The sequence below is a fragment of the Mirounga leonina genome, unplaced genomic scaffold, assembly GCF_011800145.1.
Source record: "Mirounga leonina isolate KUSES-001 unplaced genomic scaffold, KU_Mleo_1.0 Mir_173, whole genome shotgun sequence".
NCBI classification, from domain to species: domain Eukaryota; kingdom Metazoa; phylum Chordata; class Mammalia; order Carnivora; family Phocidae; genus Mirounga; species Mirounga leonina.
The window spans coordinates 23,356,522-23,372,152 of record NW_023270447.1 but is presented as its reverse complement, the minus strand read 5'-3'; the positions used below and the strand labels follow the sequence as shown (position 1 = coordinate 23,372,152).

The window sequence follows — 15,631 nt, the reverse complement described above, 5'->3', positions numbered from 1 at the left end:
AAACCATATGAAGTAGGTATTATTACATTCCTGTTATAGATGATGCTTAAGATGTTAAGTAGCTGACACCTCTTAATTTTATTCAGGACTCCAAAGTCACAGTTATTATGCAAAGACCATTCATTCTTCAAATGTTTTTTTAGTTTCTTCTTCTTTTTTAAAGATTTTGTTTATTTATTTATTTGAGAGAGAGAACGAGAGAGCGAGCATGAGTGGGGCGGGAGGGAGAGGGACAAGCAGACTCCCCACCGAGCAGGGAGCCCGATGCGGGACTCGATCCTGGGACTCCAGGATCATGACCTGAGCCGAAGGCAGACGCTTAACCGACTGAGCCACCCAGGCGCCTGTACTGAGCTTCTCCCATGGACCTGAGGCTGCTGAGTGTTAGGGCTGCAAAGATGAATACAACACAATCCCAATTCTACATGAGTTTGCCATCTTTTATTGCAGAAAGACATGAAGATATGTAACCAACAACCATATGATCTGTGCTCTGATGGAAGCAGTGTATACAAGTTCAGAGCAGGGATGCTTAACTCTGCCTGGAGAGTCCAAGGAAGAGTGTCTGAAGGAGGTAACAGTTCAGTTAAGTCCTGAAAGAGCAAGAAATTGTTCATCCTAAAGTTAGAGAGAAAGATGGAAGAGCTTTCCAAGCAGACGGCATAAATGACATGTACAAAGGCATGAAAGTAAGGAAAATATACAGAATTTGGGGGAAAAACCTAATTAAGCATCGCTGAGTAGGTATAGTATAGTGGTTAAGAACACAGGCTCTGAATCTAGATTGCCTGATTTTGAATTCTGGCTCTATTATTTGTTGTCTATGTGGCCTCAGGCAGGTTACTTAGTCTCTCTGAGTCTCACCTTCCTTTTCTGTAACCTAGAGATAATAACTATACCTACTTCATGGGGGTTTTTGTGAGGATTAAATAACTTCATACATATTCAGCACTTTGAATAGTGCCTGGCACATAGTAAGCTTTTAATAATTGTTAGCTGTCATCATGACTGAAATGCACAGCAAATGTGAGGTGAAAGGTAGAATATAAGACTGGAAATGTAAACAGAGACCAGATAATGAAGATCAACATTCCACAAAGAGTATGAACTTTATTGGACTGGGAGTCACTGAAGATTCAACTAGGAAAGTTACATCCTTTAGCAAATCTTTCATTTTGTTGCTAATAAGCAGCCAAACAGACTGTGTTTTGTCTGTTCTGGAAGCGTTCCTAATGAGCAGTAAATGGGCCAAAAGAAGCAGCAGGGGGAAGAGGGAGAAAGTAGCAATCAGGATAAGCCATAACTGGAAATCACCCTCTTAATAATCAAGAGTTGACAGGATCTGCTGAACGTAGATCTGGCAAATGCAAGTATGTTTCTTTCTCCAAAATACTGTGAAGAAAAAAATGAATCTTCTCAGAAACAGAAGTTTCTTTAGTATGATTAGCTCACAGGCTAGAGAGCACAACAGATGGGTGGCAGGGCTGCTGGTGTTCCTAACAGAGGCTTCCATGGTGGTCCTGCTACTCTGTGCTTGGACTATGAGTGGGCTGATGAAGTGTGTTTTCCCTTCTTATACTGGACACAATCCACAGTGGAAAACTCAAGACTTTCGATGTTCTTTTAGGACAAGCATCTCATTTTCTACAACACTTAAGCCTGTGTTCACCTGACAAAGTGCAAAGTCAAGATTGAAAGGCCTTCATTTGTCTTAAGTCAGGATTTAGGTTGTTTCTTTCCCTCTTTTCCAATAACCAATTTTATTAGTTGCAGCAATAAAAAATAAAAAGACTGGTAAGCCTTCATTTTGATGACAAATAGATTTACGATCTTTGCAGAGAAAAGTTGTTTTCCTTTTTCATAAGTGATTGAGGCACTACAGAAGTCCAACTCGATGAAAACAGCATGGTAGACTCATTTACTACAGATGTGCTAAGTTGACTAGTCTCAAAACACTCATTTATACAGAAGGAAATTCACACAGGCAACTGTGAGCCTCCCCAATACTGTCCTTCAGTTATAGTGACATGACTTCGAAAAAACACTGAAACTGTGGAGTGAATATGCCAAGAATTCTTTAACTCCTCGGCCACATCAAAAAAAGAAAGAACATTGTTTAGGAAAATCAGGCAGTTGCATAATGCTAGAAATCCCAGAATAAATATTTTTCTCAGTGGAAAAATCCAGCAGTCTCTAAAGGTAAGCCAAGAAACACCACGGTGCCATGATTTAAAAAAAAAAAAAAAGACCAATGGAAAGATGTCCTTATCCGTTGTTGAAAATATTCCAGGGAATATGCTAGTATTTAGAGACTGTGTTACTTTCTCTTAATTAGTTTTTCTATTGCCATAGTAAGTTTCAGAAATAAATAGAAATCATTTTACCTAGTGACTAGTTTAGCCATTGTTATCTAATGTCACTGACCAGACTAGTTCCGTATAAAGTATCACCATTCTAATTTCATATCATATATTCTACAGGAAACAGAAACATTTGTAGAAAGTATTTCCGTATTCATAAATACTAATAGCATGTGTAAACTTTGGGGTTCAAAAGGGGATTCCTCAAGGGAAAGTTATTTTTTTTTTATTTTGATGGATACAAAACACTTCAATATTTATGACATCCTGATATTCAAAGTATGCATGTGAAATTTTTCTAACTTATTCTTTGAAAATGCTAAAAGTAGGAGATGAATTATGATCTGATACCTAATTTCTTACTAATGGCAATAGCAGATACCATTCAACTTCATGGCCCTAGGCGATATACTGCAGCAATATTCAACATTATTGTAATTCACATCAATTTCTTTCATCACAAAATTCCATGAGATTTTTATACTAGCTCTATATAAAGGGACACGTAGCTCAGAATCTGTTTTTTAAAAATGACTGCCCAGTTAGAAGTAGAATAGTTTCAGAAGTGGAACTAGAATGTGCATGTTTTATGGTCTAATTTATACTCAGATTCTCCTTTCTCTTGATTATGTCTTCAGACTCTCATCTCTACTAGGTCCATCTAGCATTTAAATGTGCTCAAGTTTCTCTCACTTCAAAATAACTTCTACTTTAATTTCAGTTTCCTCTCTAGTTATTGCCCTACTTTCTCTTTGAGAGTCGAATTTCTCCATTGAATTGTCTGAATATCTGATTTCCTCACTGTCCACTCTCCTCAAGCTCTGCAATCCTATTTCTGCCCCCACCAATCAGATCAAATGGCTATTTGCTAAAGTTACCGATGACCTCCATATTCTAAAATATAATGGTTATAATTTTATCTTTTTTAGATTTTGGTACCAGTCAGGGTCCTTATTTGCAAACATCAGAAACCAATTCTGGATAATTTAAACAGAAAATTTACTGAAAAGTCATTGAATAGCTTATAAAATCACAGGTAAATCCAGAAAGCCAGGTTTTGAAAATGCACAGAATTGAAGGAAGCTTAGGCAGCCAGAGTTTGGACACTGCATTGTGCATCACTGTGGCTGCTGGACATGGACTCTGGTCACCCCTGGAAACTGAGTACTACTGATGTTACTGCCACTGCCACTAGAAGAGAATCTCTATTATCCCTGCTTCTGCATATCACAAACTCCCCAGCCAAAGGTCTTGGTGGACACAACTGATTGGTTCGGCCTAAGTCATGGGCCTATATCCCTGTTTCAAGGAGGAACTGGAAGGTGAGAGTCTAGAATTTGACTTCTGTAGAAAGTGGCCTCTCACTGGGGCACCTGGGTGGCTCAGTGGGTTAAGCATCTGACTTGATTTTGGCTCAGGTCATGATCTTAGCGTTGTGAGATCAAGCCCCGTGTTGGGCTCCAGGCTCAGCAGGGAGCCTGCTCGAAGATTCTCTCTCTCTCCCTCTGCCCCTCCCCCCACTTGCAGTCTCTCTCACTAAAATAAATCTTTAAAAAGAAAAAGGAAAAAAAGTGGCCTCCCCCAACAAGATCAAACAGAGAGTAAACACATTTATAAACATAAAAATGAGGTTAAGATGCTGAGTAGCCAAAAAAACAGAAGCAAAATTAAAGAATACATGTCCAACACAATCTCTCAGGATTATTAAATATAGTTGATAACTTCCTCTTTGAAATATTTTTTGCTAAGTTTCCATGACATTATATTCTTTTTCTCCTATCTATTATGATCACTCCCTGTCAGTCTCCTTTGTAGTCTCCTCATTCTGCCTTTACCCGACTTCTTTTTTTAAAATATTTTATTTATTTATTTGACAGAGAGAGAGACAGCGAGAGAGGGAACACAAGCAGGGGGAGTGGGAGGGGGGAAGCAGGCTTCCTGCCGAGCAGAGAGCTCGATGTGGGGCTTGATCCCAGGACCCTGGGATCATGACCTGAGCCAAAGGCAGATGCTGAACAACTGAGCCACCCAGGCGCCCCCTTTACCTGACTTCTAAGTGATGGCATTCCTCACAGCTTGATACTGGACTTTCTTTCCATTGTTTACTTAATATTGGTATTTTTCTTCATTTGTTCCCCAAATCTATTCTCTGCTTCTTCTCTATCTTGCTATTTGTCCTGGGAATTTGACCTTCATGGACTGCATCACCTGGGTTCCCTTGTCCTCTGTTGACTTTCAGTTGAGGTTGGCCAATGGGCTACATATCACTAGGATATTAGAGGAGGGAGGGGTACTACATTTATTTCTCCCATTTCCTCCTGGCTTTGACATTCTGTCAGTGGCTGGGTTACTTTCAACTATAGCTCCTGTGAGGTGCTCCTTTTCCAACAGCTCCAGCTCTCAACTGGAGTCTCAACTTGACATTATTTCTTTCCTTTAACCTTTCAGCTCTAAGGGCAGTAACCACTTTCTACTGTTGATAGTCTCTGGATTCCCCCAACATCCCTCTTGACTGTCTTAACCCTGTCAACATTTCTGTAAATATTCTCTTCAATATTCAAAAGTAGGGTATTTCATCTACTTTCTAACATGACCGATTAAGTACATTTTTGTACACTAATGACTCCCACATTTATATCTGACCTCCTCTCTGAGCTCTAGGCTAGAATATTTAATTGCCTACTTAACATCTCCATCTGGATCTTATAACCTTGCCCATAAAATCTGGGTCTCCTTCAGTGTTTGCTTTTTTTTTAGGGATGGGCACTATGATGCACTGAGTTAGAAATTCATACAAGTTAGAAATTTGGAAGTTATCCCTGACATCCATCTCTTTTCCTTACCTCCCATAATCAAATATCAAGTCTTATAAAAGCTACCTCCTAAATACTACTAAATCCACCCACTTCTTTCCATTTCCACTTCACTAGTCTAGTCCAAACCATGGACATATGTAGTCTGGAATACTGCATTACATAGTCTTCTTATTAGTCTCCTGCATCTACTCTTGCTCCTTTCAATCCATTTTCCATAATGAAGCCAGAGGGAGTCCTTTAAAAATGTAAAATTGGACAATGTCCCTCAATAGGGTCCTACTGTCTTCAGATAATGCTCAATATCCTTAATATGTCCTTCAACATGCACCATGATGTGGTTCCTGTATACCTTAATGGATTAGGTAATCTACATCTTGCTACATCTTGCTCATTAAACTTTAGTCACAATTGCTCTTGTTCTGGTACTTCAAACATACTAGGTTCTTCCTAGATTTTTCTATGCTGTTGTCTCTGCATAGAATGTTTCTTTCTGGCTTTCCTCACCCACAATAATCATTCCTAATTTACTAACTACTTATTGTTCAATGTCATCTCTCTCTCCCTACCCCCTCATTTCAAGCTACTTTACTGAGGTATAAATGACATAAAGTAAATTACAAAGTATATAATTTGATAAGTCAGCATAAAGGATTTCACACATCTGTGAAAACATCATCATAATCAAGATAACAGATCCGCCCTCTCCTCCAAAAGTCTTACCCTGTCCCTTTGTAAGCCCTCCTTCTCACACCTCCCTATATACACTCCATGTATAGGATACCCCCGATTTGCCTTCTGTCACTACAGATTAGTTTACAATTTCTTGAATTTTACATAAGTAGAATCATATAGTATGTGCCTTTTATGGGTCTGTGGTTTTTTTTTCAAGTAGGCTCCGCACCCAGCATGGAGCCCAATGTGGGGCTTGAACTCATGACCCTGAGACCTCAAGACCTGAGGGGCTTGACTCAAGACCTGAGCTGAGACCAAGTCGGATGCTCAACCTACTGAGCCACCCAGGCACCCCTGTCTGCTTTTTTTCACTCAGCATATTTGAGATTCATTCATGTTGCAGCATGTATCAGTAGCTCATTCTTTTTATTGCAAACTAATATTTCATTGTACATATGTACCATAGTTTTTTTAGCCAGTCACTTTTTGATGAACATTTGGGTCATTTCCATTTTGGGGCTATTACAAAGATAAGTGCTATAAATATTCATGGACAAGTTTTTGTGTGGACATATGTTTTCATTTCACTTGGCTAAGAGTAAAAAGGCTGAGTCCTATGATAGGTATATGTTTAATGTTTTAAGATACTGCCAATGCCAAAATTAACATCTTAATAGTATTAAGTGTTCTGACCTGTGAACATAGTATATATACCACTTGTTTAGGTCTACTTTAATTTTTGTCAGAAATGCTTTATAGTTTTCAGCATATAGCTTTGTACTTTTTGGGGGTCAAATTATCCCATTTTGGTACTATTGTAAGTACTGTTTTTTATTTTTATTTTTTTAAAGATTTTATTTATTTATTTGTCAGAGAGAGACAGAGCACAAGCAGGGAGAGTGGCAGGCAGAGGGAGAAGCAGGCTCCCCGATGAGCAGGGAGCCCGATGTGGGACTCGATCCCAGGACCCTGGGATCATGACTTGACCTGAAGGCAGCTGCTTAACCGACTGAGCCACCCAGGCACCCGTAAGTACTGTTTTTTAAATGTCACTTTCTGAATGTTCATTGTTAGTATATAGAAATACAATTCAAATTTGTATATTGATCTTACATCCTCCAACTTTGCTAAATTTACTTAATTTTTTTGGTAGATTCTTAAAGATTTTCTACGTAGATGATCATGTTGTATATGAATAAAGACAGTTCTATTTCTTCCATTTCAATCTGGGTGGGTTTTATTTCTTTTTATTACCCTGACTAGAACCTGATTGCATTGATTAGAACCTCCAATACAGTGTTAATGTGTCATTTAGATGTAAGAGGGTAATACAGATATCTGTAGGCATATGAGGCCTCAGAAGGTTTGTCTCACAAATACCTACATTGGAAATACTTTTTGGAGGAAGTACTGAAATAACAAAAGAAACAAATTCAAGAGATTCTATAAAGGTTATTGAAAGTAATAGTGATAAAATAGCTTAATTAAGTTTACTACTCAAAAAAGAAGCAATGGAAATAAAAACAGAAAGTAAATGCGTAAAAACTTAAAGTCAGGGGCACCTGGATGGCACAGTCAGTTAAGCGTCCGACTCCTGGTTTTGGCTCAGGTCATGATTTCAGGGTTGTGAGATCAAGCTCCACGTGGGGCTCTATGCTCAGTGTGGAGTCTGTTTGAGACTCTCTCTCCCTCTGCCCCTCCTCCTATGCTCACGCTTTCTCTCTCAAATAAATAAATCTTTTTAAAAAAAACCTAAAAGTCAAAGTTCAAGGCAATATAAAAAAATGATGAAGGCAAAGAGTAGTTTATAGAAACAAAAGGAAATGAGAGCACACACAAAAACTTATTTTGTTAGAGAGAAGATACAGATAGTGATATTTTAACAAATCAATACAGTTAAATACATACACATTTGGTTTTAAGTTTGGTGCAACTGCTACAAGAACATCCACCAAAAAAGAAAGGGCAACTTTGCAACAATTCTAAACAATGTCAGTGATAAAACAGTCTTTCCCATTAGTGCTGCTATCATCACGCTTATTTAGTTGGGTGTGGCTAATGGAACATCCTGGCAGGGGATTGGAGGTCAGGGGAAGACTGAAATCTGCAGCAGATTCAGGATGTCATGTCAGCTACCTCGCTATTTGCATCTTATGATTGAGCAAGGATAATATCCAATAAGGACCATAATTGTATATATCTTATAAGATTATTAGCCTATCTAATGGGAATCAAGAAAGAAAGAAAAAAAACAAAAAAAAGAAAGACAAGTAAAATACAGAATCAAGATGGAAAATATTCTTAGTGGAGAAATTTTAGATGCATCCTCTACGATCTACAGCAGAAGGATGTTCACTATTGCTGCTACTGTTCAACATAGCACTGAAGGTCCCTGCCAACTTATGTGGAAGGAAAAAGAAGTGAGTGTAAGAAAAGAGATCAATCTGCCATTATTTGAAGATGATATTATCTACCTCAAAAACCCAATAGAGTCACAAAAGGAAATTATTAGAAATTTTTAAGAATCCAGTTGTATAGAATATATCCTGAATCAGTAACATTTATTTAAACTAGTAGTAACTGGGGGCGCCTGGGTGGCATAGTCAGTTAAGAATCTGATTCTTGGTTTTGGCTCAGTCGTGATCTCAGGGTCATGAGATTAAGCCCTATGACAGGCTCCATGCTCAGCATGGAGTCTGCTTAGATTCCCTCTCTCTCCCTCTGCCCCTCCCTACCATGCTCTCTCTCTCATCCTCTAAAATAAATACATAAATCTTAAAAAAAGAATTGTATAAATAAATACAATAAACTAGCAATAACTAACTAGAGAATAAAATAATACATAAGGCCTTTATTAAGGGGCAATATTGCATATTGATAAGAGCAAAGAATATGGAGTTAGGCTGCTTTTGTGGCAATGAGACAATGAAAGTGACCATCTCTCAGTGCCTCAGTATGTATGTATGTATTTTTTTTTAAATTGGGGTATAGTTGACCTCAGTTTCTTCATGTATAAAATAAGGATCATAATTGTATGTATCTTATAAGATTATAAAGATTAAGTGAGTCAATACAGTCAAACACTTATCATGGTACCTGATACATACTTAGCATTATATGAATTTTTGCCATTATTATTTTGGAGCTATTCTATTATAGCACAATAAAGATGATAAAAATAAATATTTGCTCTCTTTTATTGGATAACTACAGTGATAAGATATGAATTTTCTCCCAATATATTTATGAATTCAAGGCAAACCCAATGACAATTCAAATTTTCGTTATGTTTTTAGAGAAACTCAGCAAATCTAATCTCAAATGTATGTGGTAGAAGTATAAAGAAGGGGGACTTGCTCTATTAAATATGAGGACACATTACAAAGCCATAGAACAAGAACAGTGTGATAATACAAACAGACCAGGGGGCAGCCAATTTTTTCTGTAAAAGGGCCAGAGAGTAAATATTTTAGATTTTGTGAGGCTATTGGTCTTCGTTGCAACTACTCAACTGTGCTTTGTAGTGCAAAAGCAGCTGTATGTAAACAAAACACTGTGGCTGTGTGCCAATAAAATTAATTTATGGATACTGAAATTTACGTTTCATGTAGTTTTCACACATGACAAAACCTTCTTCTGTTTATTTTTTTCTACCATTAAAAATGTAACAACCGGCTTAGCTCATGGGCCATACAAATATAGATCCATCTGGTTCATCAGGTGTAGTTTGCTGATACCCAGAATGGAATGCTGATATAGACCATGTATAAATGAGAACTTAAATAGAGTTGGTTGGATGTTTTCTGTTTGTTTTTGAGATCCAGTCCCTGCCCTTCTCCACCCCACTCTATGCTTCGGCAGGTTCTTTACCCTCTAGCTGTTGGTTAGTGACATACGAAGGGGAGGTAGATGGGAGAGAGCCCACTCTTGGTACAGGCAGAAAGGGAATATATTGTCGTTAGTGAATTTTTAAAACATTAATAACGCCTTTTTTCATCATCATATACTGGCAATTCTAAACAATGTCAGTGATAAAACGGTCCTCCCCATTAGTGCTGCGATTATCACTCTTATTTAGTTGGGTTTGGCTAATGGGACATCCCAGCAGGGGACTGGGGGTCAAGGGGAGACTAAAATCTGCAGCAGATTCGGGATGCTATGTACGCTACCTTGCTATTTGCACCTTAGGATTGAGCAACGATAATATCCAATAACAGAGGGGTCTGTGGCTGGTAGAGATACTGTATGGACCTTCTGAGAACCCCTCTGTAACAGAATCACAGCTTATATCCATAAGGTTTTGAAGATAAGCCACACCTTCCTTTGTCACGTGTAATTTCCCATCTGGAATGCAGTTCTGCCCTTGCACTGCTTAAAACTGAGTAACAGACCTTGAGACATCAGACGACTATGTGCCCGGAATTGCCCATTATGAGCCAGGTGATATCTGATCCGCTGAATCATAAAACTGGATGTGTAGCAGCAGCATTCTCCTCCTAAATGGAAATGGCCTATATTGAGACTGGGTGCCATCAGGTCCAGAAAGAGCAAACAAAATACGGAAGCAGCCAATTAAGAGTGCCATGATACCTGCTCAACTGCTTTACCTATGCTCCTTCAGCCTAGAGAACGCCCTTTCCCAGTAATGGAGGACGGAAAAGCTCAGATCTGATTTATGGACAGATCTGCACTGAACATCACCATCAGCCAGAAGTGAAAGGCTGCTACATTAAAGCCTGAAAGACATCATCAGTAAAGGGAGATCTTCCCAGCGGGCAAAACTTGGGCAATCCATATCTACGGGCAATCCATATATCCTTGTCTGGTTATTTGCCACCAAACAGCCCTGGTTGATACTCTTAGAGTCCCAACTGCCTTTTGGAATAGCCTTGAGTGCAAACAGCCTCAGCATCTGGCTTGAAGCCCCTTTCATTCTTGTCTGTTCCACGTAGGACCAGTGACTTGATTTCACGCATAATCTTTCACCCGCACAGTCAATAAAAACAGTGTGGCAGATTCTAGCAACAAGGCTTGGAGTGGCATCAAATGAAATCAGTATCTTATTTGTGTTGATTATTTTCTGTATTGGCTTTCTCTTAGCCATTAAATTACTGTCCTTTAAACATGATGCCACTATTGAGGAAGGATGTAGAGCTGTTAGAAAATGTCTATTTTCTTGCTAGAAACTAGCAGCAGGTAACAGTCACTTGCCACATTGCTGTTTTTATGCCTAGAAAACAATTTATATTTTGGTCATCTAAATCAATGTTTTCATTCCATGGAATTTTCAATCCTTTCTAGGGAGAACTTCAGGTGTCACACATTGCCAGAAAAAAAAGTTGTCTGTCACATGAACCATTAAGTAAACTGATATAAAACATAATTGATAACTTTGACCTGTCACTAATATCTGATGATTGCCTAATATACTGAATTATCTGAAATTCTTATTAAACACATTTATGTAGGATCCTGGTTTCTATTATCCATATCTGGAATGAGTATCTGAATTAGTAGTATTAGCCAGACAAGAAACGATTCCCTCTTCCTAGTAATTAAATAAATCTGTTTGCTATTAGTAGTATTTACAACTCACTTTTAAAACCATCCATCCACATACATACCACCTCCATGATCAAGCTTGTGTTCAGCAGCAAGAAATAGGATATGTTTTGAAATGTGGTTTTCTTTGTTTCAACTCTCAAAATCTTATCTAAAGTAATAAGGTAAGATTCGCTATAACATTTCCCAGTAAAACTTAATCCACAAAAATACAGACTCTCAGAACAATTCAATAAGTTTTAAAAATCCCCAACCTCATTTTTTAAAAAAGATTTTATTTATTTATTTGACAGAGAGAGAGAGCACAAGTAGGCAGAGAGCAGGCAGAGGGAGAGAGAGAAGCAGGTTCCCGCTGAGCAGAGAGCTCAATTTGGGGCTGGATCCCAGGACCCTGGGATCATGACCTGAGCCGAAGGCAGACGCTTAACCGATGGAGCCACTTGGGTGCACCCCCCAACCTCATTTTAAGACTAGGACATGGTGAGTCTGGAGAGCAGCATGAGAATGTGGGTCCAGTGCATAAATGCCCTTAAAGACAGATCTCAAATGAAAGAAAATCCTCTTTCAACCAGACTGATGTTGATGGCAGACAGAAGTCTATAAAATAACTATCTTAATTAAAAATATCAGACTGCTGTCAAAGTTTTCTAGGTCTTAATCTGTTGCTCTGATGTTCTGACATATTGCCTCCAAAACAAATAGAAGCCATGGTTAGGCTCCTTAAAAATATTCATCTTTTCAGATAGGATCTGGCTGTATTACTTCTGAAATAACTAAATTGTCTAGCTCATAGTTTCTTAATTAAATTAATTAATTAATTAGTTAATTAACTATTTCAAATGAGATAGCTCATCATAATGAAAGACGAATATTAGCTTGGGTTTGGGCTTAGGTTTAGCACCATGCTATATTTAAATAAACAAGTAGGATTGATTTAGTATTTAAGAAAAGAAAAACAGGTCCACAGATAACCACATCCAAATAGCAGAAATGTAAAAGGGTAAATATTACAGGGTTCTTGCAAGTACATGGTTTATTATTCTAATATTTCAAGTGAAACACAGCGTTAGATTAAAAAAATCTGGATTATGAAGACATTAGGGAAGGAAAGAGAAGAAATGGCTAAATGAAGACAAAATATGATTTTTAAGTTTCTGATCAAATACATAAGATAAACATTTGCATAAAAGTCAGAAAGAAGCTATATCATTGCATCACCACTAGATGAACACAGAGAAAACATTCACACAATTTTTATAAAATACTGAGGCTCTAATACTGAATTTTTGCAGAATTTCCATTGAGTTACTGCCAACCCTTAAATATTCCAAAGGTGGCTTAAGATATTTGATGAACTCAAGACATAGCCAGGTTGTGTAGTCCCTAAAATTTTGCTTCCTTATGGTTCTTATTTATATGTTTTATATGTGCAAAAATGGCATGTGTTATTTATAATACGAGTTGTTAAATATAAAATATCCAAGAGAATATACTCATTGACATTCCCTGAAGATCATAAACACAATTCCAAAACAACTATTAAAGCAGGGGTTGGCTAATCTGAGCCAATATCAAAACTAAGAAAGCCCAAATATATATGGTCTAGCAAACAGACGCTTATAAATTAGAAAGGAAAAGTAAAGAGAGATTCATTCTACTCACAGGCAGTCCCTGTTTTCCTGGTAGCCCAACTTTTCCAGAGTTTCCTGAAATGCCATCAGCTCCCTGGTATCCTTGCATGCCTTTTGGCCCAGGTAGGCCAGGAAGACCCTTGGTAGTCAAAAATTAAGTGGATTATAGAGAGATGTTGTACAAATGTTTAAATGACAAATACCTGTATATTTGGGTATATTTTTAATACCCCACCCCCGGATAAATTTTCCTGTTTCCTTAATTCTTTTTTGGATTCAACAGATCAGGTAACTGTCTTTAAAAGTTCCTTAAACAGAAATGCCAAGCTAACTAAAATGTACTGTGTAAGCTTTTGAGCTTTAGTGCAATTCTCTCATATTTTTCATTGTGCTGGCCTCTGCTCTATCCAGCTATGGAGAAAAGTCAGCTGTATCTTCACCTGTCAGTTTACGATACAGCTATACTTTACCATCAGCAAAACCTCATGTTGTGTTATTTTCTCAAGAAACAAATTATGGTCCTTTTTGTTGCCACTCCAAACTAGATAATTATACGACTGCATAAAGGTCTGAACGTTTCGTTTCTACTCTTGGGCAAGTGCATTTTATCTGTATGAATCTCTGATCTGAATGTGTTTATAATTTATGTTCATTTTCTTTTCTTTTTTTGAACCAACGCAGGACACCCAAAGTAGGCATCTAGCTCTTGGCTACGGAAGCCCAGCAGGAAGTAAGTCTTTGCTAATAAGCCAGTCAACACATATTTGCTTGGCTAGAGGAAACTGATGGCTAAGGTAAAATTAATCTTTGTTCTGCGATGAAATGATTTAAAACATTTTCTTCTAAGACTTTCTGTTCTACTTGCCAGGAAACTGAGAGGATGTGTCCTTCAATTACAATCCAGCTCATGCTTTTTGTTCATGCTTGAGGATCTCTGACCTTTGTCACCAATCATTTAGTCATATTTCAAGTTCCCTGTTTTCAGTCAGGATCAGAGAGTAAGATGAGTCCACAGAGCTCCATAACAATGGAAAATAGCATCCTTCAATTGCAGAGACTTATATTTAAACAGCAATCTTGGTTTTGAGCTAATGGTCATATTTTGTTCCCTGTGTTCCAGCTCGAGCTTAAATTTTTTTTTTGAAGACAAGCTGATTTATCCAACACTTGTCATAATTGGCCCCAAACTTTTCTGCTTGCTGAAGCTGCCAATTCTATTTAGAAAAACAAGAAAGATGAAAAGGGCCTGCTACTTACAGGAATCCCAGGTTTCCCAGAAGGACCAGGAGCTCCTTTTTTCCCCCTAGGGCCCTAAAAATGTGAAGCACAGTTGTCACTTAATTGTAATAAACCTAACTAAGCTGAAGGCATAGAAAAGAACCCTGAGGCGGGGATGCTGCAGCCAGTCCTGCCTAGTCCTGGCTAACTGTACATCACCGAGATTTCCGTTTAACTTCCCTGGGAGCCATTTTCTTTATAGGAAAATGGGAGAATTTGACCAGATAATTTATGAATTTCTATCTAGCTCCAAATTGTAGGATTTAAGAATTTAAATCTTGGCTCTAAAAGGGAATTAAATATTAGTTAATAAATGTCCATGTTTTCAGACAGGGCCTTTGTCTTCCTATTGAAAGTGGCTAAGTGCTTCACTAATTTCATAAACATTTATTGACTATTTTGTATGTGCTGGGGATGCAAAGTCAAAGTTACTGATCTCAAGGCACTCACAGTGTAGTAAGGGACATGAATCAATAGCCTAAAATGTGCTTATCTGGAAGCATGGAGAAGAACATACTTGTGAATCAAAGAAAAGATATTTATTTCCCACGGAACTCTTTGTTTTTCCATGTGTGAGATGTTTTAAATCATAATTGATTCAGCAGTAACTGGTCTGCCAGAATAGTTAGGAACTTTGCCCTTTCCGAATCATGCCATTATTCTGATGATATCCTAAAATTATTTTAAAAAGAAAAAGGTGGAAAAGAGTGACCTAGTTCACAAATAAGAAAAAGAGGCCTATTGTCATTACCAGATACATTTCTCAGAAGTCATTGGAAGTTCTCACAAACGGAATAATTCCACCAAAATGGGATGTTACGTTATTCAAATTTGAAGATAAATTGTGCCAAAGATTCAAACTGACAACAATAACAAAGTAAATACGTTCATAACATATTACATCCTCTGAAAATGATCTTAACATTTCAAGAAGAAATAGTATATGCAGTCATAGAAAAAAAGGGTATTTTCTGTAAGAGATAAAAATCCAACTTTGTTAGAATTTGATAGTGGGGAGATATATGAACTAAGAGTTCTACCTCCAGCTTGGAAAACTATTTTACTCGCCTCAAAAAGTCACTAATGTAAGGTCCTTCTAAGGGTAAGGAAACCAGGAAATGAAACAGTAGATGATTTGACTTTAGTTGAAGAAGATGCAATTCCTGGAATAATATGATCTCTAAAATACAATATATCTTTTAGGACAAAATAAGGAAGTAAAATAAATAAATAAGATTTTAAATATTGAAAAATTTGTGATTTCAGTTATCTCTAATATCACTAATTAAATAGTATATGAACTGTGATAATA

At 37.5% G+C, this 15,631-nt stretch overlaps 1 protein-coding gene and 1 long non-coding RNA gene across 2 annotated transcripts in view; one reads left to right on the top strand and one right to left on the bottom strand.

Annotated features, from left to right (window-relative positions):
- Nucleotides 1-15,631, bottom strand: part of COL24A1 (collagen type XXIV alpha 1 chain) — a 391,807-nt gene that overhangs the window by 55,805 nt on the left and 320,371 nt on the right. The window contains exons 47-48 of the mRNA XM_035018127.1: nt 14,299-14,352; nt 13,073-13,180 (exon numbers count right to left, since the gene is read on the bottom strand). Of these exons, the coding sequence (XP_034874018.1) occupies nt 13,073-13,180; nt 14,299-14,352 (162 nt within the window). The remainder of the gene's footprint in view (nt 1-13,072; nt 13,181-14,298; nt 14,353-15,631) is intronic.
- Nucleotides 6,849-15,631, top strand: part of LOC118019199 — an 88,406-nt gene continuing 79,623 nt past the window's right edge. The window contains exons 1-2 of the long non-coding RNA XR_004681618.1: nt 6,849-6,876; nt 13,723-13,835. This is a non-coding gene — a long non-coding RNA (uncharacterized LOC118019199). The remainder of the gene's footprint in view (nt 6,877-13,722; nt 13,836-15,631) is intronic.